Genomic DNA, 26,799 nt, shown 5'->3' with positions numbered 1-26,799 from the left:
GTAAGGGTGCATCTGCCACAGGGTCTTCTCATCTCAGCTCTCTGGGGCCTTGACTGCCCCTCGAATCGGCCCAAGGCAGTTAGAGATCAAGGTGTCTTTTTCTCCCTTGCTTCTCCAAGCTCTTCCTGGGCAGGCACTTCCCACCCCTGCCTCCCTTTGATTAGTGCATGAGGGAACTGAGGGCAGAAGAAGGTCCAAAGTATTCTGAATTCCAGATTAGTTGAGTCCCACTAACTTTCCCTTGTTCTAGATATATAACCAAAGCAGATGTGGCCACCGCCTCGGTGAACAAAGCTCACAGTCTTGGGGGCAGCGTCCAGGTGGTCACCAAGGAATCCAGGTTTTCCATTCAAAACAAAGACCGCTCCGCTGCAGAAAGCCAGGAAAGTCCCCCAAAGTAAGTGCTCACTGTGTACTGTGTTCACAGTACAGATCCTCTGACTGGGCAAGCGAGAGCCACGGAGGAGCAGTCAGCCAGGCCTGACTTCATTGCTCAATGGAGAATGGAGGGGCGGCGGGCAGCTGCCACTCTGTAGCATTCTCACTCCAACTGGATGCTGGCCTCTCGTTCTGTTGCAGGAAGTTGTCCGAGCCTGAAGCCCAGGGCCTCATCAGTCTAAATTCAGCCTCAGCTGTCCCTGAGCTCCCCGCAGACCCTTCCGGGTCCAAAGGCTACGTGCAAGCTGTCGATCAGGACGGAAACCCACTCTGTCTCTACTGCCAACAGCCCTCGAGCCAAAGCGGCCAGCAGAACAAGGCCATAGGGTGGGATTGGCGGTTCTGTTCCCTGAATTGTCAGGAGGAGTTTGGGATCCGTTCTAGCAACAGTTACCTGCGGGCTAAGGTGTATGAGGCTGAGCGAGGTGTGTGCCAGCTGTGTAACCAGAACGTCCAGGAGCTCTTCCTCCGCATCAGAGACGCCCCTAGGAACCAAAGGAAGAGTCTTCTGGATGTCACGTGGACATCCCAGCTTCCTCTAGAACAGGTACCACCATGCCCAGCCCATGTGAGTCGGGAGAGCAGTAAGTGTGTGCCAGGGTCTTTGTCGAGGAGGAGCAGCCCGCGTTACCTGCTCTTTGGGATGGGGAATGGGACAGACCTTTCCATCAATCAATCAGTAGTACTTAATGGTGCATCTGTGTGTGGTACCCTGAGCTCAGCACCTGGGAGTGTAGTGTCGTTAAAGACAAAATCCCAATCCTCAAGGAGCATCCTATCTAAAAGGGAAAGTAGCCAGAATAACTGAAGTCTAGGTGGAAGAAGATCAGAAAGATCTATGAGCAAATGAGTCCGTACCTGGCCTGGCTGGATGTGACTATTTCATCTTGAAATGGATTTTGTTCCTTCTCTCATGGTGGAGATGAGGGTGAATGAATGAATGAATCTGGGGATTTGGGCTATTTTTTCCAAATTTTTCTGAGGTGTGGAGTGGGTGGGTCGGGGTGGTGGTGGGGAGGTGTGTGTGTGTGTGTGTGTGTGCGCGCGCGCACGCGTGCACACAGACTCTGAGCCTTGGCGGCAGGGCCCGGATCCTGTCACCCTTCCCGGGTTTGCCCTGGAACGCTATTACTCTGATTTTAATAATAATGATGGCATTTATTAAGCGCTTACTATGTGCAAAGCACCGTTCTAAGCGCTCGGGAGGTTACAAGGTGATCAGGTTGTCCCACGGGGGCCTCACGGTCTTAATCCTCATTTTACAGATGAGGGAACTGAGGCCCAGAAAGTGAAGTGACTTGCCCAAAGTCACACAGCTGACAATTGGCAGAGCTGGAATTTGAACCCATGACCTCTGACTCCAAACCCCTTGCTCTTTCCACTGAGCCATGCTGCTTCTCTAATCTAATCTCCAATGATGATGATGATATTTGTTAAGCACTTACTATGTGTCAGCCACTGTTCTAAGCACTGGGATAGATATAAGCTAATCAGGTTGGACACAGACCCTGTACCACATGGGGCTCCCAGTCTTAATCCCCATTTTACAGGTGAGGTAACTGAGGTCCAGAGAAGTGAAGTGACTTGCCTGAGGTCACACAGCGGAGAAGTGGCAGAGACAGAATTAGAACCCAGGTCCTTCTGACTCCCAGGCCTGTGCTCTAGCCACTAGGCAGGCTGCTGCTTGGATCCAGGATGTTTCAAAACCCCCGCGACTGTTAGTGCTGAACTAACCTCCCTGGCTGAGCTGAGCACAGCTCATCATCATCAATCTTATTTATTGAGCGCTTACTATGTGCAGAGCACTGTACTAAGCGCTTGGGAAGTACAAATTGGCAACATATAGAGACAGTCCCTACCCAACAGTGGGCTCACAGTCTAAAAGCTCATCCCCATAAGGTAGAACTCCTCAGGCCCACCTGGTTTGCCATAACGGTTTTCTGGTTTAGCACGGAAAGCAGTTCAGTGCTGTTGGGGCTGCATTTCCCTACCGTCGCAACTTGGGTGTGAAGACTTTTTTTTTTCCATCCAGACAGGCCACTTGCTTTCCTAAACTGGGCACGGTGAAAAGCCACCCGAGTCGGCTTCTTGGTGCCCTCAAGTAGGAAACCCAAGTGCTAATGCCACGGCTTTTTCTATCTGACAATTAAGTATAAAAAATTCTCCTTCTCACCCAACCCTGGGGATTTTGCAGTAGAAACAGAAGGGCCCGCTGAGAAAGCCAGCCGTCCCTCCGGGAAATGCTGACACTCCGTTCTTATTGCAGTTGAATGAGATGATAAGAAGCCCGGCAGAGGGGCAGTTCTGGCAAGCGGATCACATCCAGCCCGTTGCGAGTGGTGGGGGCCAATGCCCCCTGGGGAACCTGCAGACGCTGTGCACACTGTGCCACAGGAAGGTCAGTGCGACTGTCCACTTGAGTGCCCTCCAGGGCCCGATCGGGCCGGGGGTGGGAGAGAACCCCCATTTGAGGCTGGGGGCCCAGGTGATGGGAGGGGTGTGTCCTTTCGGGCTCTAGCACCTTGGGGGCCCCAGGATGGCTCTGCGGAAGAACCGCCCCTCGTGCTTCCTGCCTCCCAGCCCTTCCTGCAGCGCTGCGGGGGGAAGTGGCTTCCCTCGCTCTGCGGAAGGAGCAGGGGGTGTGCAGCTGCTCTGGGAGGGTGGACGTCACCACAATCAGGGGGCTTCCCCTTATGCCCCTCATTTCTCCCTCCACTCCTCCCTCTCCCCATTCTGGGCTTTCAGATCCAGTCCCTAGTTCCAGAGCAATCCCCAGTTTAGGGCAGGGTCTGTCTCCCAGCAGGGCTCGGGACAGTGGGGAGTAGGTGTGGGGGCTGTGCCGCAGCGGACACCGACCCCTCGCTGGGTTCTAATATTCACCCGGGCGCACACATGGGGCTTTCCCTTTCAGAGAACTGCCCAGCAAGCCAAGGAGAGGAGCCGGCTGAGGAGACATTCCCTGGCTTCCAAGCACGGATGCGACATCACGAGGTTTTTAGTCAAGATGTGAAGGCCGGATCCCCAGAGTGTCATTTTGGGAAAGCGGAGGTAGCAAAGACATGGTTCTTCCTTCCCAGGGATCGAGGACAGATGCGGAGCCGAGAGGCGGAAGGCGCCATCTGCCATACAGTGGGAACGGGTTGGGGGTCAACGATCCGGAGCCATTGACTGCTGTGTTGGTTTGAAGGTGGCCTTTTGGCCCATTCTGCTCGATGGCTGGTGGGGGTGGTTTGGCTTTGGGGTTATTAGCTTGGGGCCGTGGTGCCTTCCGTCACACGCAGAAGGGTGGCATCTACCCAATCACGTTTGACACCCACACTTTGAGCAACTGGCTCTGCACTTTTGTCTAAGGGGCGTCACTGCTGGGGAGTCTCTCACTGCATCCTCCATCATGGACCTCGCTGCCTTTTTCAGCTTGGGATGGGGGCTGGCGGCTCAGCAGGATACGCAGAAGAACGAGTCTTTGGGCGTCTTGGAGTAATAGCTTCCAGGGGCAGCTGTTACTGGAGGCCTGGCCAAGTGGTAAGCCAGTTCAAACAGGCAGAGACTTATCAGTAGGATGACTGGGGGCCTAGTGGGTGGGCAGACAGGTCTCTGTTTTGGGTGCTCGAGAGAGAATCAGTAGGTGTGAACCCTGCCCTCAAGCCACTTACAGTCTGGCAAGGGAGAAGTGAATTGTAGAGAGGACAGGGAATGGGAGAGAAATGCCTTTCTTGGGAGTCACCTCTAGCTCTCACTGGTCCCCGATGTCGTTGGGGTGGAGAGGGTTCAGAGTAGGTCACTGGTGGCGCCTCAGGTGTTGCAGCAGAGCTAGTGTCTGAGCAGCCTCTCCATTCCCCCCCCCCCCCCCCGAAAGGACTGGCCCTGTGGGGGGCGGCAGAGGGGGAGGGAAGGGGGATGGGACGGGGGCAGGGGGAGTCACCCCGGGTTCTTCCTCACGCTGCCTGCCTGCCTTCCGGGCCACAGCTACCGGTTTGCCACACAGATGATGTCTTCCTGTCAGAGAAACCTTTCACGGCCTTGACAGAATCGGGAACGGGTGTCCATCCCGAGACCCGCCCCAGGGCCACCCTCTCCTTTCTGGCCGGCAGAACCCTCAGGCACAAAAAGAGGTGAAAAGGACCATGAGGCCTGGTGAGGGCCCTGGTGACCCAGCAGCCGGGGCCTTCAGTGGGGATCACGGCAGGCAAACAGCTGCTCGTGCCCCAGGAGTGTGGATGAGGTCTCATGCTCCCTGCGGGCCAGAGTGAGTCTTGGCAGGGAGGGAGGAGTCTGAGAGTGCCATGAGCGGGGATCCTCAATGGCAGGAGGGAAGAGGGCAGTTGCCAGAGAACTTTTCTTGGCAAGGCCAGAGGAAATACTGCCCAGTGAAGTGACCGGGCTTGTTTTCAACCCTGCATTGCCCATCTGAGACAGATCCTACCGAGGCGCGCTTCCTCTCATTCTCCTGCCTGCTGAGCGGGGTCCAGATGCTCCTTCCTTTCAGGGGCACATCATGGCCACCTCCTTGAAGGTCCCTGAGCCTTGGCTTTCTGATGCTCAGCTGTCATTGCTGAACACGTATGTTTGGGCTTTAACCACCTGGGGAAATGGGAAAGAAATTAGGGCACAGGTGAGGCCTGCTGGGTGCCAATCACCCTAGACCTAGAGCTGACAGCCAGAACTTAGCCCCGGGTTCTCTGTAAGCGTCTCGTGGACTGGGACTCAGTGTCACCTTTTACTTTTGCTTGTGAGTACTAGGTTCCACCCAAGGCAGGTGCCGAAATCAATGCTGCTGCTCCTGCCTCCACCACACGTGACACACAAAGCCCACTACCTCTGTGTTTCTGGACAGCAGCAACAGCGGGGATATTCCTACCTGGTATCGCCTGGCTGTTGGCAAGCCATTGGGACCAGCGGTGCTCAGGAGATGGGAGCTAACAGCCATCATCAGTACACCCATGAGCAAAAAGGGCATGAGGCAATTGTGTAGAAAGAATAAGATTAAAGAAAACTGTTACGTATGTTCTAGTACCAGAAAAACCACTGAGATTAGTCAGTTCCTGTCAACACAAGACCAGTTCTGAAAAGACCTGGCCACTGAGATGCATGATGGGTGGCCCCTGCAGGGGAGCCCTCCTGCTGAGAAGAAGAGCCCAGCGTCACCCTGAAATGATCTTTTCCTAGTTTTATCAGCTCAGGATTCCCACTCCCCACACTTGCCCGAGCGTCTCCAGTCCAGGTGACCTTTACGACGACGTTCTACCTGGTGCGCTCAAAGCCGGAGTGGGTGGCTGGGGACGGAGTGGGGAAAGGCCAGAGCCAAAAACAGGAAGGATACCATTATACCCATTACCGCTACTTGCACTGAGGTTTAATATTCCATGAGGAATCCACCAAAGTCCCAGGTTGAAGGAAAAACACCAACTCTACAGCATGGGCTTCCTAGGGCTATGAACTCAGGGAGCATGAGGACGGCTTGCAGCCTTGCAGGGTGCAATGGGAGAACGTTAGACACAGCTAGCTACCGCAGAAGCTCCCAGCCCTCTAACAGCTACACCACCCAGCGGTCCCGCACACTGACGGGGGCAGCTCCTGGCTGCGGGAGGGTGGGGACAACTGCCTGCGGGGAGGACAGACCCAGAAGCGGGGACTTAGCCGAGGCCCTGTGACTCTGCCCCCTCTCCTTCCCCCTGAGGGCCATCTCCTCCCAGGCACAAGGCTGTCACTGCAGGGCGTCAGAAGAAGGAAGTGTCGGTGGAAAAGGCGCCGGCCAGGCGGAAATCTTCTTTGGTGAGCACGCTGTACATGCGCTGGGGGAGAGCCTTGGAGTAGGGCGCAGGCCGGGGCACGGACGTGCGCAAGATGAGCTCCCGGCCGGCTGGGGGCGGGAAGTCCGACACCGAGTTCTGCCTCCGCTCCTCCAACGAGCCCGGCCGCTTGGGCTCCTCCTCCGGGGCCGACACAGCCGCAGCCTTAAACAGAACCAGACGGGACAGTCACTGGGGAGTGGGGGCAATGCAGGCACCAGGGCGATGCTGATGGGGGCTGAACGTGGTACGGACATCCAAATGAGACTTTAGCTGGGGTGGGGGGGCGCGGGGTGCAAACGGAGCTAGCAGAAGCCAGAGATGGGATCTGTGATCGCCGCAAGCTGTGGGGCCCACTGATCAGGTACACAAGCAACGTCAACCTTGGCTCAGGCTATGGCCCTGCCCTGCCCCGCCTTGCCCCCTGCCTCCAGTGGACAACGGCTATCCTCAGGCTTGTAAGAGGCCCGGGTGGCACGGTGCCCCAGGGAACAACTCTGTACAAATACCAGCCTGTGCAGGAGGGAAGCTCCCATTGCCGGGGGCTGGGGCCGAGCCAGATCCAGGCCCCGATGAGCTGCCTCACACCGACAGCCACCGCAAATGATATGCTGCCAGAAGGACGTTTCTTTCATTAAGATTTGGCCAGAGCCACGGTGAAACCATTTTGGGACGGGGGGCAAGGCAGGAAGTGGGGGTGGGGGGGCGGCGGGTCTAGCTGAGGCTAGGAGAGGTGAGAGTCCTGGGCCCTGAGTGATGCTGGAAAGATGGGGAAGAGAAGGTGGCAATAAAGCTATTTATTACCTCGTCTGATGGCTCAGTCAGCTTGAGAGGTGAGAAGAGAAACAGTGATCAGAGAGGACAAGCAGGGGGGACCATTACAGGCTGGACGAGAGACTTTGAGAGTCCCGGGGCAGCCAGCTGAGGGCCAGTTGGGACACGCAGGGGCCCAGAGTGCAGGCACTCACACACATGTATACACACATGGTCTCAGCTGTCCCCACAGCAGCCACAACACCTCAGGTGACCCGCTAGTTACACTACATCCAGAAGGATAGGGGTCAGAAAATCCATCCCAGATTTACCCACGGCTGGTGTTGATGGGTTGAAAACTCCAAATTTCTGGCTTCTCATGGGCCAGATCTAACCTCATCGCGGGCAGGGAACGTGACTACCTACTCTGTTGTATCGTACTCTGCCAAGCGCTTAGAGCAGTGCTCTGCACAAAGTAAGTGCTCAATAAGTATGATGGACTGAAGGGAGTCTGTTAGCACCTCGCCAACTGGGTGGGACCAAGCAGTTGTGAGGCCTTCCCGGCTGGCAGCTTTAAGAAGAGGAACACTACTGTGTGTCTGTCATTCCTTAGCTGGGGCTGCTCTCCTTCCACGATGTGTACTGAGCAGAGAGCACTGCTCTCAACACTAGGGAATGGACACTTGAGGTGGTAGGCGCCATTGCTGTGGCTTTCAAGGAGCTGACAGTCAAGCAGCTGTGCCCACTGCTCCTGAGGGGGCTCCGATTAGTTACTAATTTCCCATTTTTAAGAGCAACTCAAAATACCTGCAGAACACATTCCTGTTGCTTTGGGGATAAGAAAAACCATGAAACTATGAACACTTCCTGAAAGTTGTAAGTAAATTTCACATCTAATTTCTTTTAAAAAAAACCCCTAAATTTGTCAAAATGGAGATAAATTTTTCTATCAGTTTCAGAAAGACAAAAGAGACCTGCCAGAAAAGAGCTTTTAACATTATGTTTCTTAATTACATCTGGAAATGTACCAACAGCACTCAGAATAATGACTTCTTGTCCATAAACTTGCTCACAGGGAAGTTAAAAGTTTTTCAATTTTCTTTAAATTACATAGCAGTAACTTTTAAAACCCCACCTCCCAGGGGTATGGAGGAGAGACCTGCTGCTGTCCTTCCTCCCAGTGTCCAGACCCAGAGTGGGGTAAGAGGCCTGGGTTTTCCCAGGGCGCTCGGGCAAGACAGAAGTGCCTCAGGGGTTTGAGAGCAATTGCAGGGGGAGGGGGAGAACAGAAAAGGATGAGGCCTAGATGTCCCTTGACTGTGCCCGTGCCACTCTCCTACCCAGCCCAGTGATTCCTTGGCTCCGAACCCAGAACAGCAAGAGTCCCTCAGCCCAACACTTCCTGCGCCAGCTGCTGAGTGGCCTGCCCGGCCCGCTCAGGCAAGGATGCGAGCCCAGGATCCCTGGAGCCGATGCTCCAGGATTGACCCTTCCCCTGCCCCCATGGCTCCCCTCAACCGGACCAGCCCTACCCCCCTCCTCAGTTTTTCCAGCTAGATCAGCCCGGCCCACTCTGGCCATGGCTCCGACAAGCTAAAACCCAGCAAAAAACTGTGTTTGCCCTACCGGTCCCTCTGGACTCAGCCTTAAGGCTGCACCAAGGCCAGGGGCCCAGCAAATTACTCCTGCCCAATGTTACCCAATGTCCCTGAAGACTCCACATGCCCACCCCTCTCCCCCTGGGGACCTAGAGTGAGCGTGGCTGAATGCACGCATGCGAGCGTGTGCACACGCACACACACACACACACCCCACACCACCCCCCGGCAACGTACCCGCTGTGCGCTCACGAACAGCTTGTGAATGACACTCCCCGCACGGCCACGCCCAGCCCCAACGACTGCCACCTCCGGCTGCTCCAGGAGACTGCTCACAAACCTGGAGACACAGATCGTGAGAGGAGGGACACAGGGGTCCTGCTATATCTGTTTTCTCCACAGGAAGTCCTTCAGTGCCTCTCCAGGGCTGGGGAGTGTCGGGGGGACCCTATTTGCAGACAGACTAGTCTTTAAAAAGGCCCTTGGAACTGTTATCTAATGAGATGGTCTTTCATGGGTCATAAACCTCTAGTGGAGCTTCAGGCAAAACAGGCTACTGGGTGAACAGGTCATTGGGCCAGGGATGAGATCAGTTTCCAAGCAGGAGAACGGTCGCCGCCAGCCCTGAAGGCAGAACCGCCGAAGGCACATTTCTTGTTCCCTCTCCTCAGCATCATCTCTCAGGCTGCGACTTCTGTGCTGCAGCTGGAGCCGCTCACCCTAATCCGTGCGAGGGTGTGCGGGAGATCACAAAGAGTTCTGCGGGGTCAGTGAGGAATCAGACATGGGGACCCCACCTGTTTGCTCCTTCTGACTCTTCCCCTCCGGAGAGGGGCATCTGGGTCCTATATGACGTCCTGCCCTCCCTATGGGCCACGAGGGAGCAGGGCAAATGGTGCGTGGGTGGTGGTGGTGGTGGGGGGTGTCTCCTGGGAAACTCCAGCTCTGATAGCACCATGAACCCCAGAGACTATTGCTTCCATCCAGTCTGCTGACCCTTGAACCAGCCAACATCTGTCCAAGGGCCAGGAGGGGAGGGGGATTAAACTGGTGAAAGATGAGAGGCAGGGACTGGGCAAATGGGGACAGGAAGGGAATGGGGTAGGGGGCAACTGCCCCATCTGCCAACAGGCCACTCTCTCAAATGCCAAAACAGTAACCGGCCTCCCAGTTCTGACTTACTGTGAATTCCAAATCAGCAAGGTCTGAGTTAATGAAATTTCTGCAACTCTGCAGTAATCTCTATATTTTCAATAGGACATACAACAAAAATGACAACTAATGCTCAGATCAGACCTTCTGACACACACCAATACCTCTGTCCCCCGGAAAAGGGACCTTTTAGGAAAAGTCTGCTTCTCCTCTGGACTCCTGCCTGGCTGGCCAGGATCCCAACCCAGGAAAAGGGGAGCTGGCAGAGGGCTGCCACTACCAAGGGGGAAATATGGGGCCTGCACCCCAGAAGGGGGCTGCTCTCTGTAGCTGCTCCTCTGGAGCCGTGAATAAACGTGGGCAACAATCACCTCTCCAGATCCTCCCGTTCCTCTGCGGGTTCACATCTCTCCGTCCCAAACTTGGCCTTCAGAGACCGTGCCCGGGCCACTGTGGCTTCCACGCTGGTGATCTGATGGATGATTTCCTGGTGGAGAAAGAGAGGGAAGACACATCTGCCCAGAGCTACAAAAGAAGAACAAAGGAAGAACGCAGAAACGGGTCTTGGGTGTGACCCAAGCTCGACTGGAAACTACCTCCAATTTCTTGTCTTCTGGGTTAGGAAAACGCAGCACTTTACTGGAATGCGATATTATCTGTTTAATGATCTTCTTAACCGAAGGAATCTCTTCCAGGGCTTCTGTGTGAGACAGATATCACCCATCAAATCCTTGCCACAGTGTGGCTCTCATCTTGAAGAGGAAGGGAAAGGGTTCCATTTACCTTCTTCCTTTACCTTGAGCAGAGCCGCGTGGATGACACAAGGGAGCAGGTGCCTGGCCAGGTCGGCAGGTTTCTGGACGGCGAGGTAGTGCAGGACCTGGGTGAGGGGAGAGGGCAAAGGGAGGAGAGCAGGTGATGAGATCACTGCCAGTCACTCAGGCTTCCTCCACCAAGCCTTCCCCCAATTAACTCCTGACCCCATCAGTCATCTCCAGCACTTACACCCACCATTCAAGTGTATTTATTGAGCACTTACTGTGTGCAGAGCACCGTGCTTGGGAGAGTACAACAATAAACAGACACATCCCCTGCTCACAACAAGCTTACAGTGGAAGACACACACACACAAACACACACACTCACTCCCCCCCCACCCCCCCGCCCCCCCCGCCCCCCCGCCCCCCACAACATATCATCTGTACTAATTGTGGTATTTGTTAAGTGCTTATTATGTGCCAGGCACTGTTCCTAAGCGCTGGGGAGGATATAAGCAAATCGTGTTGGACACAATCCCTGTCCCATATGGGGCTCACAGTCTTATTCCCCATTTTACAGATGAGGTAACTGAGGCACAGAGACGTAAAGTGACTTGTCCAAGGCCACAGAGGAGACAAGTGGCAGAGCTGGGATTACAACCCATGTTCTTTTGACTCCCAGGCCAGAGGTCTATCCCCTAGGCCGTGCTGCTTCTGTGTTTCCTCAGTTTCTTATTCTGACTTCTCTAGTTGTAAATATTTTAATGTTTGCCTCGCCCCATCAAAGTTTAAGGTCCCAGTGGGCAGGAAACATGTCACTCAGTACAGTGCTTTGCATCCCACAGGTGCAATCACGGCTACTTCTACTAGGAGAGAAAAGCCTGGTTTTCTGTGGCAGCCCAACCGCAACAGCTCCTGGGAATCGGGCCCACACTTCCCAGAGCTTCCCAGAAGCCTCCAACAACTCCTCTAGCTCCCAAAATGGTTTGGGAAGTGGCAGGAGGGGTCCCAGCCCTGACTATAGAGGCAAATGGGAGAACCAGCAGGACGTGGTGGCTAGAGCATGGGCCTGGGAGCCCGAAGGACCTGGCTTCTAATCCCGGTTCTGCTACTTGTCTGCTATGTGACCTCAGAGGCAAGTCACTTAACTTCTCTGTGCCTCAGCTCCCTCATCTGTAAAAATGAAGATCAAGACTGTGAGCCCTACATGGGACAGGTACTGCGTCCAACCTGATTAGCTTGTATCTAACCCAGCACTTAGAACAGTGCTTGGCACATAGTAAGTGCTTAACAAATACAATTATTATTATATTGTATTATATTATAGATTGTGATATCATATATTGTATTAATTATTGTTATTGCATATTATATTGTGTTGTTATACTGTAATAATTGTTACAACTATTATTGTAAATGGAAGGACCAGAAGGACCAGAAGGACCATCCACAGATGGATCAAGGGCAGGGCTAGCAATGGGAACTGGGGCCTTAAATTGGAAGCACTAATCCTTTCACCCCCTGAGCCAACTTGCTGACACCTCTGGGACACAATTTTGTCCTCAGCCAGCACTGGCCTGTGGTGCATGTTAAACGTGGTCTTCTCCTCCCCAGGCCCGGCCCGGGCGTTCTCAATCCAGGTCCCCACAGTCTCCCAAGCCAGGCCGTGAAGGTCGGGGCCAGGTGGATGCCCACCCGGTTACCTTTTCTGCCTCGCGGGTGTCATCAAACAGCCGCCGCTGCCTTCGCGCTGGCACCACCTTGGCCGTTTCCCAAGCTTCAACCCACATGTTACCGGGAATCTTCATGCGGGCGCTCAGCTCCCCTGTCCGCACCACATGGCCCTGCTCGTCCACTACCTCCTCCTCCACATAGTCACGTGGCGAATACCAGCGCACAAAGTCCTCCAGGCAGCAGCCCGGGTTAGCCGCCTGTGGCAAGACAGACCCTCACTCACAACCCCAGTAATGCTGTGGCAGGACAGACCCTCCCTCAGACACTGCCCCCCCACCTCCGGTGACCCCTGCAGGAGAGACCCTCCCTTAGGCCCTCTCTGACAGACTTCACACAACAAAGTCCACAAAGACTCCCTAAAACTCATCAAGTACTAAATCTACCCTTGGGGACCCAGCTACAACCAGTGAGTATTCCCTCTGGGGCTGACAGTTGCGGGGAGGTGGAGACCAGGAGAGAGTCCCCACAGTTCTCCCAGGCATCCTTTGGTGTCACTACGCACAAAACCCCAGGGGGGAACGAGCTCCAGTATGGGGCACTTCTGTCCTGAAGACAAAAAAAAAAAAAGAAAAAACTCTCTGAACTGCCAATTCCTTCCCCGCAGGGGATTGCAGGCTGAAGTGGACCAGTATTTTGGCCAGTGGAGGTGGGACTGCCTGGAACCAGGAGCCTACATCCTCTTTGGGTGAGATGCATCTTCATAGTCAAGGTGTGGCCCGGCCCGGGATCAGAAGGGACCATAAGCAGTCACCTGATCCAGCCCCGGGCCTCCAGGCCAGGGAGGGGAGGCTCTCCCCAGAACAAGCAAGGTCTTCTCTTTCCTTAATCTCAAGGGCTGAGCCTCCACTGCTTCCTGGGTTCCCCATTCTAGCATTCATTTCCTGTCAATTATCATTGTGTCTGACTTGCTGCAACAAAAGCCCCTTTCCTCTCAGTCCTCAGTGGCCCTGGAGAACAGCTGACAATATTTATTGAACACTTACTGTGTGCAGAGTACTGCACTACACGATTGGGAGAGTATAATATAACAGATACATTCCCTGCCCACAACAAGCTTACAGTCTGGAAGGCAAGATGGACATTAACATAAACAAATTGCAGCTATGTACATAAGTGCTGTGGGGCTGGGAGAGGGGATGTATAAAGGGAGCAAGTAAGGGCAATGCAGAAGGGAGCTGAAGAAAAGGAAAAGAGGGCTTTGACATGGAAGGTCTCTTGGAGGACACGTGCTTTCAATAAGGCTATGAAGAGGGGGACAGTCATTATCTGTTGGGTATGAGGAGGGAAGGTGTTCCACACCAGAGGTAGGATGTGGGTGAGAGGTCAGTGGTAAGATGGGTACAGTGAGAAGGTTAGCACTAGAGGAGCCAAGTGAGGGGGCTGGGTTGTAGTAGGAGAGTAGTGAGGTGAAGTAGGAGAGGGCAAGGTGATTGAGTACTTTGAGGCTAATGCTAAGGAGTTTCTGTTTGATGCAGAGATGGACGGGTGGCTGTCAGTCTCCACCTCTTCAAGAGGAATAAAGACATTCACCCTTCTGCCTTCTTCTGTGAGGGCAGAACAACCCTTGTATCCTTCACCTGTGGCTGAGGCTGCGATCTCTGGACTGAGCTACTAAGAGCCTGAAATTCCGCTGCCGATGGCATCATCGGCCCAACTGCTGGGGCGGGGGCCATCTGGGGGCGAGCCACCCTACCTTGAAGGACTCCATGTCAGACAGCAGGCAGGCGCTCTGCATGCGTGCCCGGAGATGAGCGCCCTCCGCCGAGGTCCCCAGTTTGGCCAGCACCTCGGACTGCTCCTCCAGCAGGTCTTCGGTCATGGGCGCTGGTTCCTGCGGGCATTGGGGGCAAAGGTCAACACACGGCCAGCGCGGGCACAGTTCTTGGCCCAGAAGAGGAGCTTCTAGGGACCCGGTCAAGGGCAAAACAAGGATGCAGCCCATCAGGTCTGAGGTCAGGAGGTGACCAGGGGTCCCTGGACCACGTCCAAAGCCTCCTGAAATCCCATCACCTCCTCCAGGGACCTTCCCCGACCACTAACTCCTGGCCCCTTGAGACACGTATCACCTGACAATCGAGGACAATCGGGTGGACAATCATGGAAATCAAGTCATCTCTCTTTTTTTGTACTTTCTGTGGGAAGAGCACTGTACTAAGCACTTAACTAATAATGAGTTGAAAGCCCTTAGGGCCAAGTTCCCAGAGCTGCCCTCCACCGGGAGCTGCTCACTCTGGTCACTGAAGTCCCTGGCCAGTCCCAGGTGGCCCTCTGCCCCCGCGCCGCCTACCTGTGTTAGCGGGATGTAGAGCGGCTCCCCCGCACGCAGCAGCGTCAGATTCCCGTGGGGACGCAGTCGACCCTCGGCTCTCCAGCCAGTCATCTCCTTGGAGCCAGCTTTCTTGGCAGCACCCTCTGAGCCGCTACCCTTCAGGTCCTCCGTGTCACTTAAGCATTCAAAGAACTCATCCTCGCTGTCGCTCCATGAATCCCATGACTTCCCCACCTCTGGTTTCTCCTTATCCATTTCCCGCGGAGCCTCGTGCTGTCGGCCCTTCCCCTCATCACGGGTCTTCTTCCTCTCAATGCAGCAATTTAACATCTGGGGGGGAAAAGGTGGCGGTTCAGTGGGCATGGCTGGGGAGCAGGGCCGAGAGCCTGGCGGTGGGGGGGTGGACGGGGCGCTGAGGGCAGGGACCCGGGGCCGAGCCTGCCTGACCTGGCAGGGGTTTCCACGGGGGGAAGCAGCCAGTCCATCTCCCACCCAAGACACTCCCATTCACATAACATCAGTGCCGCAGCGGCAACAAACCCGGGACCCTGAGAGAGAAGCCGGGGATCCGCAGAAAGGGTCCAGTTGGAGGGTTACCCCCTTGAGAAGCTCCCTGACCCCATGATGTCTGCGGGGAAGCCCGGCCGAGGGCCAGCACGGTAGTCACTGGTCACTACCTGAAGTTTCTGGTGCAGGAGGCAGCATCGCAGATCGGGTGCGCCGGAGGCCAGCCTGCCAAAGGAAGCAAGGGACAAGGGACTGAGAGACGCCCCACTGGCCCTCCTCCACTCGTCAGAGCCAGCACGGGCCCCCTCCACCAGCTGAGCTTCGGGAAACTAAGGTAGCTGAGGGCCCGGCTGAGGGGAGGATGGGGTGAAAAACAAGGCACAGCTACATGTCGACTTGCAACCACTGCCCCCTCTGCCCCGACCTGTCCTCAGTTGGGCCTCGGATCTGAAAACCAGCAACGCTCCCTTGTCAGCCATCTTCGGGCCTAGGCCTCCGAGCCACTCAGCCCAGCCTGGGTCCTAGGGTGAGACAGAGTCCTTTCTGCAGAGCTGGGCTCTGCCTCGACATCAGCGCCAGCTGCCTGCTGGAGCTGCCGACATGACGGGGCAGGGGGAAGGAGGTAAGGAAGACAGGGAGGGAGGGAGAAGGGAATGGCCTGAGATTAAAGGATGGGGGGGGGGGGGGGCAGGCACACCACAACAGCCACAAAGAAGGGACACAGCTCATAGCCCTGTCACAGTTCCCAACCACACCACTGACCTGACTGGCTGATCCCTGGGCTCAAAAACACCAGTTCCCTCTGATCTTTCAGCTGGGAACCGGCTGAGGGGTCACAGGAGGCACGCCAATAGCCATTCTCCCTCCACTAGCCAGCACCATGATGCCCAGCAGACAGAGGGGAACGACGAAGCCAAAGCTGTCCTCTGGCCAACGCCTGGGGAGAGTTTACCACCGGCACTGGCCTGTTTCCTATACGACTAATGGGGACGGGCAGTTTCCTCACATCAGACTTCTGACTGGGCCCAGTTCAGGCCTAGAACCCCTCCCAAACCAGCATCCGCAGAGGAGGCTCCACTTCCACACATTCCCTCAGGAGGTCACAGGCCTGCTCCCCCAACCCCTGGCTTCTTCCTTCTCTCCCCTACCACACGCACATCTTCACCCCACACCCCATCACCGTCACAGCCACACATACACACAGCGTTCCCCACCACCCCCACCATGATGACACCACCACTAATGAGGCAGTGATGGAAAGTGTTAGGTGTCTGAAATGAATCGTTTCACATTTGGGAAAGATTTCTGACACACGCGAGTGTTGTCAGGGCGGGGGAACACAAGATGCAGGGGGAAGGGGGCCTGTTACCCTGGAATCCAGTAGTTGTTCTCCCATCTGAAGCGCATTTCCAGGACAAATTCCTGCCACAGGTGGGCCACCCCCTTCACCCCGCCATGGTAGAAATTTATCATACAGAGGCACAGAGCCAGCTTGTAGGTTAAACTGTCCGAAGGCGCAGATTTGAACTGGTTGTACAGGGTCTGGAAAGACAAGGCAAACCACCCGAGCCCACCGGTTAGCCAGGGTCCCCCTAGGGAAGTCAAAGTTTCGAGGCGATTCCCACTGCCACTGTGGAGACTGAGCTCCATTTGAGTTTTGAGAGTTATGGCTAGCCACAGGGAGAAGTGCCTAGTGATGGTGCTGAATGGCGGGGTCCCACAGTTCAGTGGAGGGAGGGCAGGGGGAGAGAGATATGGAAATTCTGAGGGAAAGGAATCTTTGTCCAGTTTTCCCATTTGGAAGCTGAAGGAAGAGAAAGCTTTGAAGCTGGAGCAGGTTTAGGAATGGGAATGCCATGTCCACGGAGAGGAACGCCAACAGTCAGACCCAGGTCCTCTGTACAGCAAGACTGTGCAGACCTGTGGGCGGGCAAGCACAGTGCCCACAGTGGAAGCCCAATAACTACTACTGCTATTATCCCCAGCCCTCGCACCACTACCAGAGCCCAGTGGTCCCCTGCCCAAAGGGAGAGGGATCCAGGTCTCAGGAACCACTTTCTGCCAGGAAAAGCAAGGGTAGGGAGGGAGGTGTCTGCCATACAGCCACCCACACAGCTGCCGCCGTCTCCTGGCCCCGGAAATCCCAGAGTCCAGCTCCAGCTCAAGTGAACTCCATATCAACTTACATAGTCTTCACTGTCTGGCGGGGGGGCACCGCTGCCCGCCGAACCCAATCCATCCGAGGGTTTGTCAGCAGCAGCGTCAGGAAACAGGAACTTAAAGGGGAGAGAGAGAGAGAGCAAGGGAGAGAGAGAGAGAGATAGAGAGGGAGAGAGAGAGAGCACATTCTGGTGCAGTTGCTCCTCACACATTTTGGCTCCCCGACGTGGGGACGAGCAGCTGTCCACCAAGTCATGCCAAGCTATTCATTCATTCACTCATATTTCCTGAGCACTTACCGTGTGCAGAGCACTGTACTAAGCGCTTGGGAGTACAGTACAGTAATAAACAAACATATTCCCTACCCACAGCGAGCTTACAGTCTGGATGGGAGGATGACAGGCATTTAAGTAAATAAATAAATTACACATATGTACATAAGTGCCGTGGGGCTGGGAGGAGGGATGAATAAAGTGAGCAAGTCAGGGTGATGCAGAAGGGAGTGGGAGAAGAAATGAGGGATCAGTCAAGGAAGGCCTTTTGGAGGAGATGTGCCATCAATAAGGCTTTGAATGGGGGGAGAATAATTGTCTGTAGGACAATTACTGGACTGGCCTCACACACGCCGGGAAGTAGTTCCTGCCACGGACACAAAGGACGAACGGGTCCAGCCGCTGCCCATCTCAGGAAACAAACTGGCTGCAGGGTGCCCCTTGCCTGAGGCAGAGCCCACTCCAAGGACAACCCACTTGTGGATCTTTCGTTCTAGATTCATGGTCGACAAGACACTTTTCTCTCCGACAGAGCAGAAACCCAACAGCCCGAGGAGCCCTGCCGGTAATGGGGGCCCAGGGCCCTTGCAGGGGCTGGTGGGAGCCAGCCCAGGGCGAAGGACAGAGTGGCAGACCGGCAGCAGGGGCAGGGTCTCAGACCCTAGTCCCACCTCTTGTCAGAAAGCAGAGGGAAGGAGAGGGCAGGACTGATCCCTGGCCAGGATGGCCTCCAACCCTGTTGAAACCCAATGCTGGGAGCTCCGGTCCTCCCCCCGCCCCCGACAATAACCCCCAGACAAGGCAGGATCCCACGCTCACAAGAAGAATCGAATTGAGGACATCGTTGTTCAGCGGAGACTCCTCTACACCTCGGTGTTTTCGTATTTTCTTCTTTGCACTGTGCACCATGTTTGTGACTGACAACTTCTGGATGGGGGCCGTGGTGGGCTCTGTGAGTTTGGACAGGGCCTGGGTTATATCCACAATCTCTGGGGAAGGAGACAAATGTACGGTAACCACACCATCTCTAGCACGTGGCCAGAGCAGACTCCAGATTCCAGGAGCTTTGAAGGCAGGGCTACCAGGGCGGGGAGTTTTCAGAGCCTGGTCCACTCGTGCCCACAGTGTCAGCTTCACTGTGGAAGGCATCAGCGCACACACCCCTTGCAAACCTTTCTTCCCCTAGAAAGTTGACCTTCCCCACCCAGACCTTCTCTTTCTAAATGGCCCTTCGCCCAGTGCAGCTGTGAGGAAGAGGGACTTCAGCGGCCCAAAGAGCAATGCCCAGCCAAGCCCAGCCCGCCCGCTGCCCACCCATCCTCCCGCCAGACAGCGGTCCTGCCGGCAAAGCTCCTTAAACACAACAGCCAGTGAGGAACCAACAGATGGAGGGAGAAAAGTTAATCAAAGGATGAGTCAACAAGTTGACTGATTTTTTTGAAATACAGGTTTCACCTCTTCCATCTTCATCCAGGGAAGATCTCCCAAGAATCTCATCAGTCGACTCCTTCCGACGACAAATTTTGAAGAATTCAGTAACAAAATCCCCTATAAAGAGACAAGCGAGTCACTTGAGCTCCTCACAAGGAGGCACTGGATCTCTTTCCTCTATTGGAGTGTACCTATTCGACCTGTGGAGAGGGATGGCCTCTGCCCACAGTCCACCTTGGCTTCCCTCGTGGCCACCCCGTTACTTTGACTACTCCCCTCTGCGCAGATGACTCCCAGATCGATCTCACAAGCCCCAACCTCTCTCTTCCTCCTCCACCATCTACCATTTCCTCTTGCTTCCGGGGCGGCTCTCCCTGGGTAGCCCACAGGCACCTCAAGCTCAACATGTCCAAAACTGAACTCCTCATCTTCCCTCCCCAATCCTCTCCTCGGCCTAACTTTCCCATCAGTTGATAACACCAACATCCCACCACCCTCCCCAACTCTCCCTCTTTATAATAATAAGAATGGTAACAGTATTTATTCAGGGCTTATTTTGTATCAAGCACTGTACTTCATGCTGGTGAAGATGAGAAGCTAAACAGGACAGACCCAGTCCTTGGCCCATATGGGGCTCACTGTCAACAGAAAGAAGAACAAGAACTTAGTTCCCATTTTTACAGTTAAAGAAACTGAGGCCCAGAAAAGTTAAGTGACTCGCCCACAGTCACTCAGCAAGCAAGTGGCAGAAGCAGGATTTTAACCCAGGCCCCTCAACTCCCAGGCCCCTGCTCCTTCCATTAGGCCACCCTGCTTCTCTTTCAACTCTTACATCCAGCCTACTGCCAAAGCCTGCCTCAGTTCTTTCTCCAACATTATCAGAATCTGTCCCTTTTTCTCCGCACAAACTGCTGGTCCAGGCACTTGTCATATGCCAGCATGGCTGCCCCAGCAGCCTCACTGATCTCCCAGCCTCTGGTCTCCCCGCTGTCCAGTCCACGTTTTACTTTAATTGCCCTGATCCTTTTTCTCAACCCTGGCCTACATACTCCTTCTCCCTCCTCAAAAACCTCCAATGGCCTCCCTTTCCTCTCCAGTTCCAACAGAAACTCCTCTCTCCCCACTCTCTTCTTGCACTCTGTGCTCCTTTCATGTCAAGCTCCACATGGTGACTTGCTCGTGTCTCCTCTCCTTCTTGTGACCCCCAGCTCCTGGTCATCTTCCTGCCTGGAACTCCCTCCCCATCTTTAAAGCCCTTCTGAGATCCCACCTCCCCGGGGCGGGCTTCCCTCAGGGCTCTCTCCTCTCCCCTGAGGATTTAACTCCCCTCCCAGCCCCCTGAGGATTTAACTCCCCACCGGGTTGGGCCCTACCCACACCGGGCACCCCAGAAGCCTGCAGCACTAAATGAATACATTGGGCAGACTAGTTTTAGTCAGGGACAGAAAGATACCTATTTGAGCCAAAGGAAAACCTTCAAAGGGGCAAACTGATGTTTCCTTACCCAACAAACACTGGGGATTGTCCGCCTTCCGAACCCTCACTGCCCAGTGCGGGGCTTGAATGGGGTCCAAATCCCTAGAAGCACAAACCCAGGGGGTTGGTGACATGGTGACAATGGGGGACTCTGAGGTAGAACCAGCTTGACCCCAATCAGTTCCGCTCTCCAGGAGCAAGGAGGAGAGGAAGAGCCCAGCTCTGCCGCTCCTCTCCTGCCACCCTGCAGCCGGGAGAGGGAAGGACCCTAGTCCTCCGGCTGCCCGACCACTTGAAGACCCGGCATTGCTCTCTCCATCCAGTGGCCACCAGGTAGGAAGATTCTGAGAGAGAAACAGCTCTCCTTCCAGTCGACCGCATGTCCCGGGGTACTTCCTGGAGTTTTCTGCCACCGCTGGACCAACGTCAGATTTACCAGAACTGATTTGCTCAGACTGTGGTGACCATTCATTCATTCAATAGTATTTATTGAGCGCTTATTGTGTGTACAGCACTGTACTAAGCACTTGGAAAGTGCAAGTCGGCAACATATAGAGACAGTCCCTACCCAACAACGGGCTCACAGTCTAGAACGGGGAGACACACAACAAAACAAAACATGTATCAGCCTCCTCTCCGATCTCCCATCTTCCTGTCTCTCCCCACTTCAATCCATACTTCACGCCGCTGCCCAGATTGTCTTTGTCCAGAAATGCTCTGGGCATGTTACTCCCCTCCTCAAAAATCTCCAGTGGCTACCAATCAACCTACGCATCAGGTAGAAACTCCTCACCTCGGCTTCAAGGTTCTCCATCCCCTCGCCCCCTCCTACCTCACCTCCCTTCTGTCCTTCTCCAGCCCAGCCCGCACCCTCTGCTCCTCTGCCGCTAATCTCCTCACCGTTAGGCCTCGTTCTCGCCTGTCCCGCCGTCGACCCCCGGCCCACGTTGTCCACCTGGCCTGGAATGCCCTCCCTCCCTACATCCGCCAAGCTATCTCTCTTCCTCCCTTCAAGGCCCTACTGAGAGCTCACCTCCTCCAGGAGGCCTTCCCAGACTGAGCCCCCTCCTTCCTCTCCCCCTCCTCCCCGTCCATCCCCCCTGCCTTACCTCCTTCCCTTCCCCACAGCACCTGTATATATGACGTTTGTACGTATAAATTACTCTATTTTACTTGTACATATTTATTCTATTTATTTTATTCTGTTAATATGTTTTGTTTTGTTCTCTATCTCCCCCTTCTAGACTGTGAGCCACTGTTGGGTAGGGCCCGTCTCTATATGTTGCCAACTTGTACTTCCCAAGCACTTAGCACAGTGCTCTGCACACAGTAAGCGCTCAATAAATACGACTGAATGAATGAATGTAGACAGGTGTCAAAATCGTCAGAATAAATAGAATTAGAGCTATAATTCCCCCTTCCCCCAGCCTCTGCCAGCCTTCCCCCAAACCTCTGGGTGGGTCTGCTTAAAATCAGGAAGGTTTACAACATGACAACCCTGACGAGAAAAGGGAAACCCTTCCTGCCACCCAACTGGGCCCTAGATTTGGCTGGAAAATACTTACGAGTAGACGTCGTTATCGACGATGATCCCTTCCGTGAGGTGGGGCCAAGTAGTGGCGAGGTGGAGTTCACTGAGACAGAAACCAAAATGTCTTCCCACGCCCGTGGCCCATGAAACCCTGAAACCCCTTCATTCCAACTTCACCCTCAAGGGGTTCAATCCGCTGTGACTCTCCAAGGGTATGAAGCAGGGGGCCAACCCCGGGGGGTCTGGAAGGCCCATCATTTCCCGCTTCCCCATCTCCCTCCCCCACCCCCTTCGCCCTCCCCACTTCCAGGGGGCCACCATGGCCTGCCCCATGCCCTGTCCACATTTCCTCTCTCCAGCCACTCCAGATGACCTCCATGTGCCCCCCTCTCCTCACCTCCCAGGGGCAATGCTGGAAAGGAGAAAGCTCCGACCAGGGAGAGGGCTTGCCCCCTGTAAAACCACCCGGCCCAGTCCCTCCCTCCCTCCTTCTCTCCCTCCCAAAAGCCCTACAGCAGCAGACCTACAGCAGCAAGGTGAGCAGGGCCCTCTTCCCACTCCAGGAGCGCCAGGTGTGGGGGCCCGAAACCGCCTGCTCCCTGCTCCCGCCCTACTTCCCCATCCCTCCAGGACAAGCCCCGGAACATTTGATCATCTTCAGAAATGGGGCTCACCTAATAGGGTCTTCACAAGCACCAAACGGTAACTTCCCAAACTCCAGCCCTCCAACTTCTCCACCAACAAGCGCATCTATATCTGAAAGAGAGTCCCATGCTGCCCACAGCCCAAGCCAGCCCAAACCCTGGCCTGCTAAGGAGACCCCATTTTGATAATAATAATAGTAATAATAATAATAATAATAATAACGATGGTATTTATTAAGTGCTCATTATGTGCAAAGGACTGTTCTAAGCTCTGGGGTGGTTACAAGGTGATCAGGTTGTTCCACAGGGAGCTCACAGTCTTCACCCCCATTTTACAGATGAGGTAACTGAGGCACAGAGAAGTTAAGTGATTTGACCCAAGTCGCACAGCTGACAATTGGCAGAGCTGGGATTTCAAGCCATCTCTCTGCTCCTCTGGGGCCCATTACAAGGGTCAACGACATAAGATTGCAGACAGCAAAGCTCATTTGGGCAGGTCCTCTCTGGAAGGGGTGCCTCCTCCTCCCACATCTCCTTTACACTGGGCCACGGCTCGACTCCCTCAGACCACCCTTCTCCACCCAGGCCGCTGAAATGTGGTGTTTGGAAAACCCTGCCTTCCTCTCAGAAATTCTAAGACTCCCTCAGGGAAGGACCATTACGGCTTTACTCTGACTTCTGTTCTGGCTCCCTTTCTCAGGGTGGCTGACCAGAGTTTCCAAAAGCACCCAAGGGGCAGAGCCGAACAGGGCTGCCCCAGGTCTACGACCCCCCCACCCCGCTCCACCCAACACCTGATGAGTCGCCTCCAGCCAGCATACGGCCCCAGCCAGGTTATCAGTGAAGCTGCTTTGGCCAAGGTGCAGGGCCCATCAATCATCCCTGGCATTGACTGGACACCTAAGGAGCGCCCACACTGAACTGAGTGCCTGTGGGGGAGGAGGAGTGGATGCAACAGAAGGGCAGGGAAAGGAATTAACCCTGTGAGGCACCTGGTGTCCACTCCAAGGTTCTCGGGCCAGGCTGCTCCCTGCTGAGACATCCAGCCCAGGCAGCACCCGACACGTGCACGCGAAAACATGTGCGTGCGTGCACACACATCACATCATCCCACCCCCTCTCCCCCTCCCAGTGGTAGGCTTTGCTGCAAAGACCCAAAGGGATTTCATTATTCCACACAGCAACAAGGACAGCTATTCGGAACTTGTGCAGCCCCCTGGGGATTCCTAAAATTAAAGTCGAATTGTTCAGCTACGAAACGCTCCCACTGCCTTGCTAAAACTATTTTTGACAGTTCTCCATTTGCTGACTGAATTTTGGAAATTAGAGAATCATTTAATTCAGCTCATTTCTCCAGCTCAATTACTGATTCAGGAAAATTTTGGAAGTCAATTTATTCCATTTTGTACCATGTAAAGGAAGGGGAAACGGGGATGACTGACACAGCTGGCTAAATGGGAGTCTTTTAAAGGCTACATAAATGTAAAAGACAAATCAAAGATGAATAAAAATGGCAACAGAATTGTTAAACTACAACATAACCGGAATAACGTTTTTGAAAATGACCAAATTTCTTAACAAGAAAAATGTTTTTTCAATCGTGTGGTCCTTGTACTTCCACCTTCTCTGTCAAATCAATTCACACTACATCCTCTCTGCCTGTGGGGAGGGTGAAATGCCCAAATCCCCATTTTCCAATAGAAAGAGGTGACATGGAATGTCGCCCCACACATGAAGCCTACTGAGGCACCATCTAGTTAGCCCAACTATGGGTCTGGAGGAAGGAAACACGCTGATCCAGGTACTTATTTCCCACCTTGACTGCTGCATCAGCCTCCTCGCTGACCTCCCTGCCTTCTGTTTCTCCCCTCTCCAGTGCCTGCTTCACTCTGCTGCCCACATCATTTTTCTGAAAATCCAATCAGTACATGTCACCCCACTCTCCAAAAACCTCCAACAGTTGCCCAGCCACCTCTGCATCATGAAAATGTCTTATCAGCTTTAAGGCGATCAGCTCTCTCCCTCAACCCTGAGCCACCACAGCATCATACCTTTATGTTTTCATATCTATTCACATGTATGTGATCTTCCTCTCTAGTCTCTCCCTCTTAACTGTGGTACACACAGTCATGTAGCTCTCTCCAATAACTGTAAGCTTCTAGAGGGCTGGAAAGACGTGCTGCCGTCGGCACCCCATGGGCGCCCAGCACAGCCCTCGGCACAACCGCAGATCCCCCGCACGGCCCCCGACATACTACGAACCCCCAGCCCAGTCTTGGGCACACCATGGGCCCCCAGCACAGCCAAGGGGAAGTATACATTTTCAAGCTGAATGATTTCAATGAAGCCATGAGACATATAATTGGCCAAGACTGTCTGTTTAGGGAACTGTGTGCCTTGCGTACCACTCTTAATAATAATAATAATAATGGCACTTATTAAGTGGTTACTATGTGCAAATCAATCAATCGTATTTATTGAGCACTTACTGTGTGCAGAGCACTGTACTAAGCACTTGGGAAGTACAAGTTGGCAACATATAGAGACAGTCCCTACCCAACAGCGGGCTCACAGTCTAAAAGGACTGTTTTAAGCGCTGGGGAGGTTACAAGGTGATCAGGCTGTTCCACGGGGGGATCAGTATTAATCTCCGTTTTTACGGATGAGTTAACTGGGGCACAGAGAAGTTAAGTGACTTGCCCAAAGTCACAGAGCTGACAAGTGGTGGAGGTGGAATTTGAACCCATGACCTGACTCCAAAGCCCGTGCTCTTTCCACCGAGCCACGCTGCACTCTTGCCACCATTCCTGATTTCCTCACCTCCTCAAAATTCACTCCCCACAGAGCCCTACCTCATTCTGTCCTCAGCTTAAGCGGTGTCTTTCTTCTTTTAGGACCTGTTTTTAGTAGTACCTTGAAAGTTCATGATGTACAGTTTTTATAAATATACTGGCATCTAATGTCTAACTGCCATCCAGAGAGTCCCAAGGCCAAGGGCCTCAAGGATCAACCTACAGAACCAGTTTTACTTGGTTTCTTTCGGGGGAGGAAAGGTTGAAAACGGTTCAACCGGTAATGCCAACAATGTTACCTCCACCACTCTCTCGTATCCACCCGCGGATGTATTTTTAGCAAGATCTGGACCTTAAAGGCTGAGAGGGTAACTCGTATCCTGACAGCTTAATCCGTATCCTTGTTCCATTCATCCCTCAATGCCAGTATGCCCGAGGAGTCTCCTACCTGGGGGCTGTTGTGGCCAGAAGCACTGCTGCCAGTCCTGCAGGACGTAGGTAAGCCGGATGGCTATGCTGACTGGGGGAAGCGGCGTTAAGGGGCAACCCTAAAAATAAAGAGAGGTGCCAGGTCAACACGGTGAGCACAAAGCCTCGGTGCTTAAAGTCAGCTCGCACTGAAGAGTGGCATGCAGTTCTTCCAAGCAAAATGCTTTCACTGCAGAATGTTGGACAATTCCAGCTACTAGCAAGCGATTTATCACTGCCCACCTTGCCATCAATTACAGGTTGCAGGGAAGCCAAAAAGGCTCCGTTTCACCACTGGTTTGTTTTCACCATATAAGGAGAAACTACGGGAAAGTTTAAAAATAGCCCAGCAACCTTCTGAGCATGAGAGGAAAATGAAGGCAGCTTGGACTCAAGGGAACTGGAGACAAACAGGTCGGAAGCCCAACAAAGACAGAGAAAGCTACCCTCCTTCCCAAGACCACCAAAATCTCAAAAATAGCAACAGTCGACGTCCCAGTCTCACCCCATCCCCTGGGGCCAACCCAAGTCATTAACTCAAGCTGAATCATTAGAAAGGCGGGAAGGGGAGGTGGCCAGGAGCCAGGGAGCACCAAGACTCATCCTCCAGTTTCAACAGGAGACCCTGCCACCATAACCCTCTCTCCTTAGACTCTGATCTGTCTTGCCTCTCTTGTGCCTCTCTCCAACTCCCCCTGCCTCATCTTTTCCCTCCATCCTTCAACATTCCCATCTGTTCCCATGGTTGGAATTCTTTCTCCTCTACGCCTCCCTCTCCTCTCCCCACTGGCCTCTCATAGCCTCCCCTATGCCTGTCTGGCCCTCCCACAGCGTTCTTCCTGCCTCTGTCCCTGTCCAGGGGCTCGGCTCCCTCCCTCCCTCCCATTTCACTGCTTACCCTGGATCCTCTAGTCTGGAGAGAGCGGAGAGGAGGAGGAGGGAGGAAAGGGATCTCTCTCTCTTTTCTCTCTTTCCTCTCTCTTCCCCCCTTCTTCCCCCCATGCCCATGTGTCTCCCTCTGCCTCTC

The 26,799-nt window shown here is 54.1% G+C and overlaps 2 protein-coding genes across 3 annotated transcripts in view; one reads left to right on the top strand and one right to left on the bottom strand.

The window, feature by feature from the left end:
• ZRANB3 (zinc finger RANBP2-type containing 3) overlaps positions 1-3,756 on the top strand; it is an 88,302-nt gene extending 84,546 nt beyond the window's left edge. The window contains exons 18-21 of the mRNA XM_038751723.1: positions 251-397; positions 580-985; positions 2,705-2,836; positions 3,350-3,756. Coding sequence (XP_038607651.1) covers positions 251-397; positions 580-985; positions 2,705-2,836; positions 3,350-3,448 — 784 coding nt within the window. The 3' untranslated portion in view covers positions 3,449-3,756. The remainder of the gene's footprint in view (positions 1-250; positions 398-579; positions 986-2,704; positions 2,837-3,349) is intronic.
• Positions 3,757-5,782: 2,026 nt separating this feature from the next.
• RAB3GAP1 (RAB3 GTPase activating protein catalytic subunit 1) overlaps positions 5,783-26,799 on the bottom strand; it is a 36,633-nt gene continuing 15,616 nt past the window's right edge. Inside the window, exons 8-25 of one of the 2 annotated variants that reach the window (XM_038751090.1) lie at positions 25,753-25,852; positions 22,543-22,624; positions 21,903-21,971; positions 20,366-20,439; positions 18,886-18,978; positions 18,250-18,419; positions 17,185-17,274; positions 16,368-16,540; positions 15,169-15,223; positions 14,510-14,821; positions 13,916-14,053; positions 12,192-12,419; positions 10,514-10,610; positions 10,327-10,430; positions 10,102-10,217; positions 8,816-8,918; positions 7,032-7,052; positions 5,783-6,392 (exon numbers count right to left, since the gene is read on the bottom strand). In XM_038751090.1, the coding sequence (XP_038607018.1) occupies positions 6,156-6,392; positions 7,032-7,052; positions 8,816-8,918; positions 10,102-10,217; positions 10,327-10,430; positions 10,514-10,610; positions 12,192-12,419; positions 13,916-14,053; positions 14,510-14,821; positions 15,169-15,223; positions 16,368-16,540; positions 17,185-17,274; positions 18,250-18,419; positions 18,886-18,978; positions 20,366-20,439; positions 21,903-21,971; positions 22,543-22,624; positions 25,753-25,852 (2,262 nt within the window). In that variant the 3' untranslated portion in view covers positions 5,783-6,155. The remainder of the gene's footprint in view (positions 6,393-7,031; positions 7,053-8,815; positions 8,919-10,101; positions 10,218-10,326; positions 10,431-10,513; positions 10,611-12,191; positions 12,420-13,915; positions 14,054-14,509; positions 14,822-15,168; positions 15,224-16,367; positions 16,541-17,184; positions 17,275-18,249; positions 18,420-18,885; positions 18,979-20,365; positions 20,440-21,902; positions 21,972-22,542; positions 22,625-25,752; positions 25,853-26,799) is intronic. The other variant, XM_038751091.1, reaches the window with a different exon arrangement.

Source organism: Tachyglossus aculeatus, chromosome 9 (genome assembly GCF_015852505.1).
Source record: "Tachyglossus aculeatus isolate mTacAcu1 chromosome 9, mTacAcu1.pri, whole genome shotgun sequence".
In the NCBI taxonomy this organism is placed as follows: Eukaryota; Metazoa; Chordata; class Mammalia; order Monotremata; family Tachyglossidae; genus Tachyglossus; species Tachyglossus aculeatus.
This window is presented reverse-complemented; position numbering and strand designations above follow the sequence as displayed.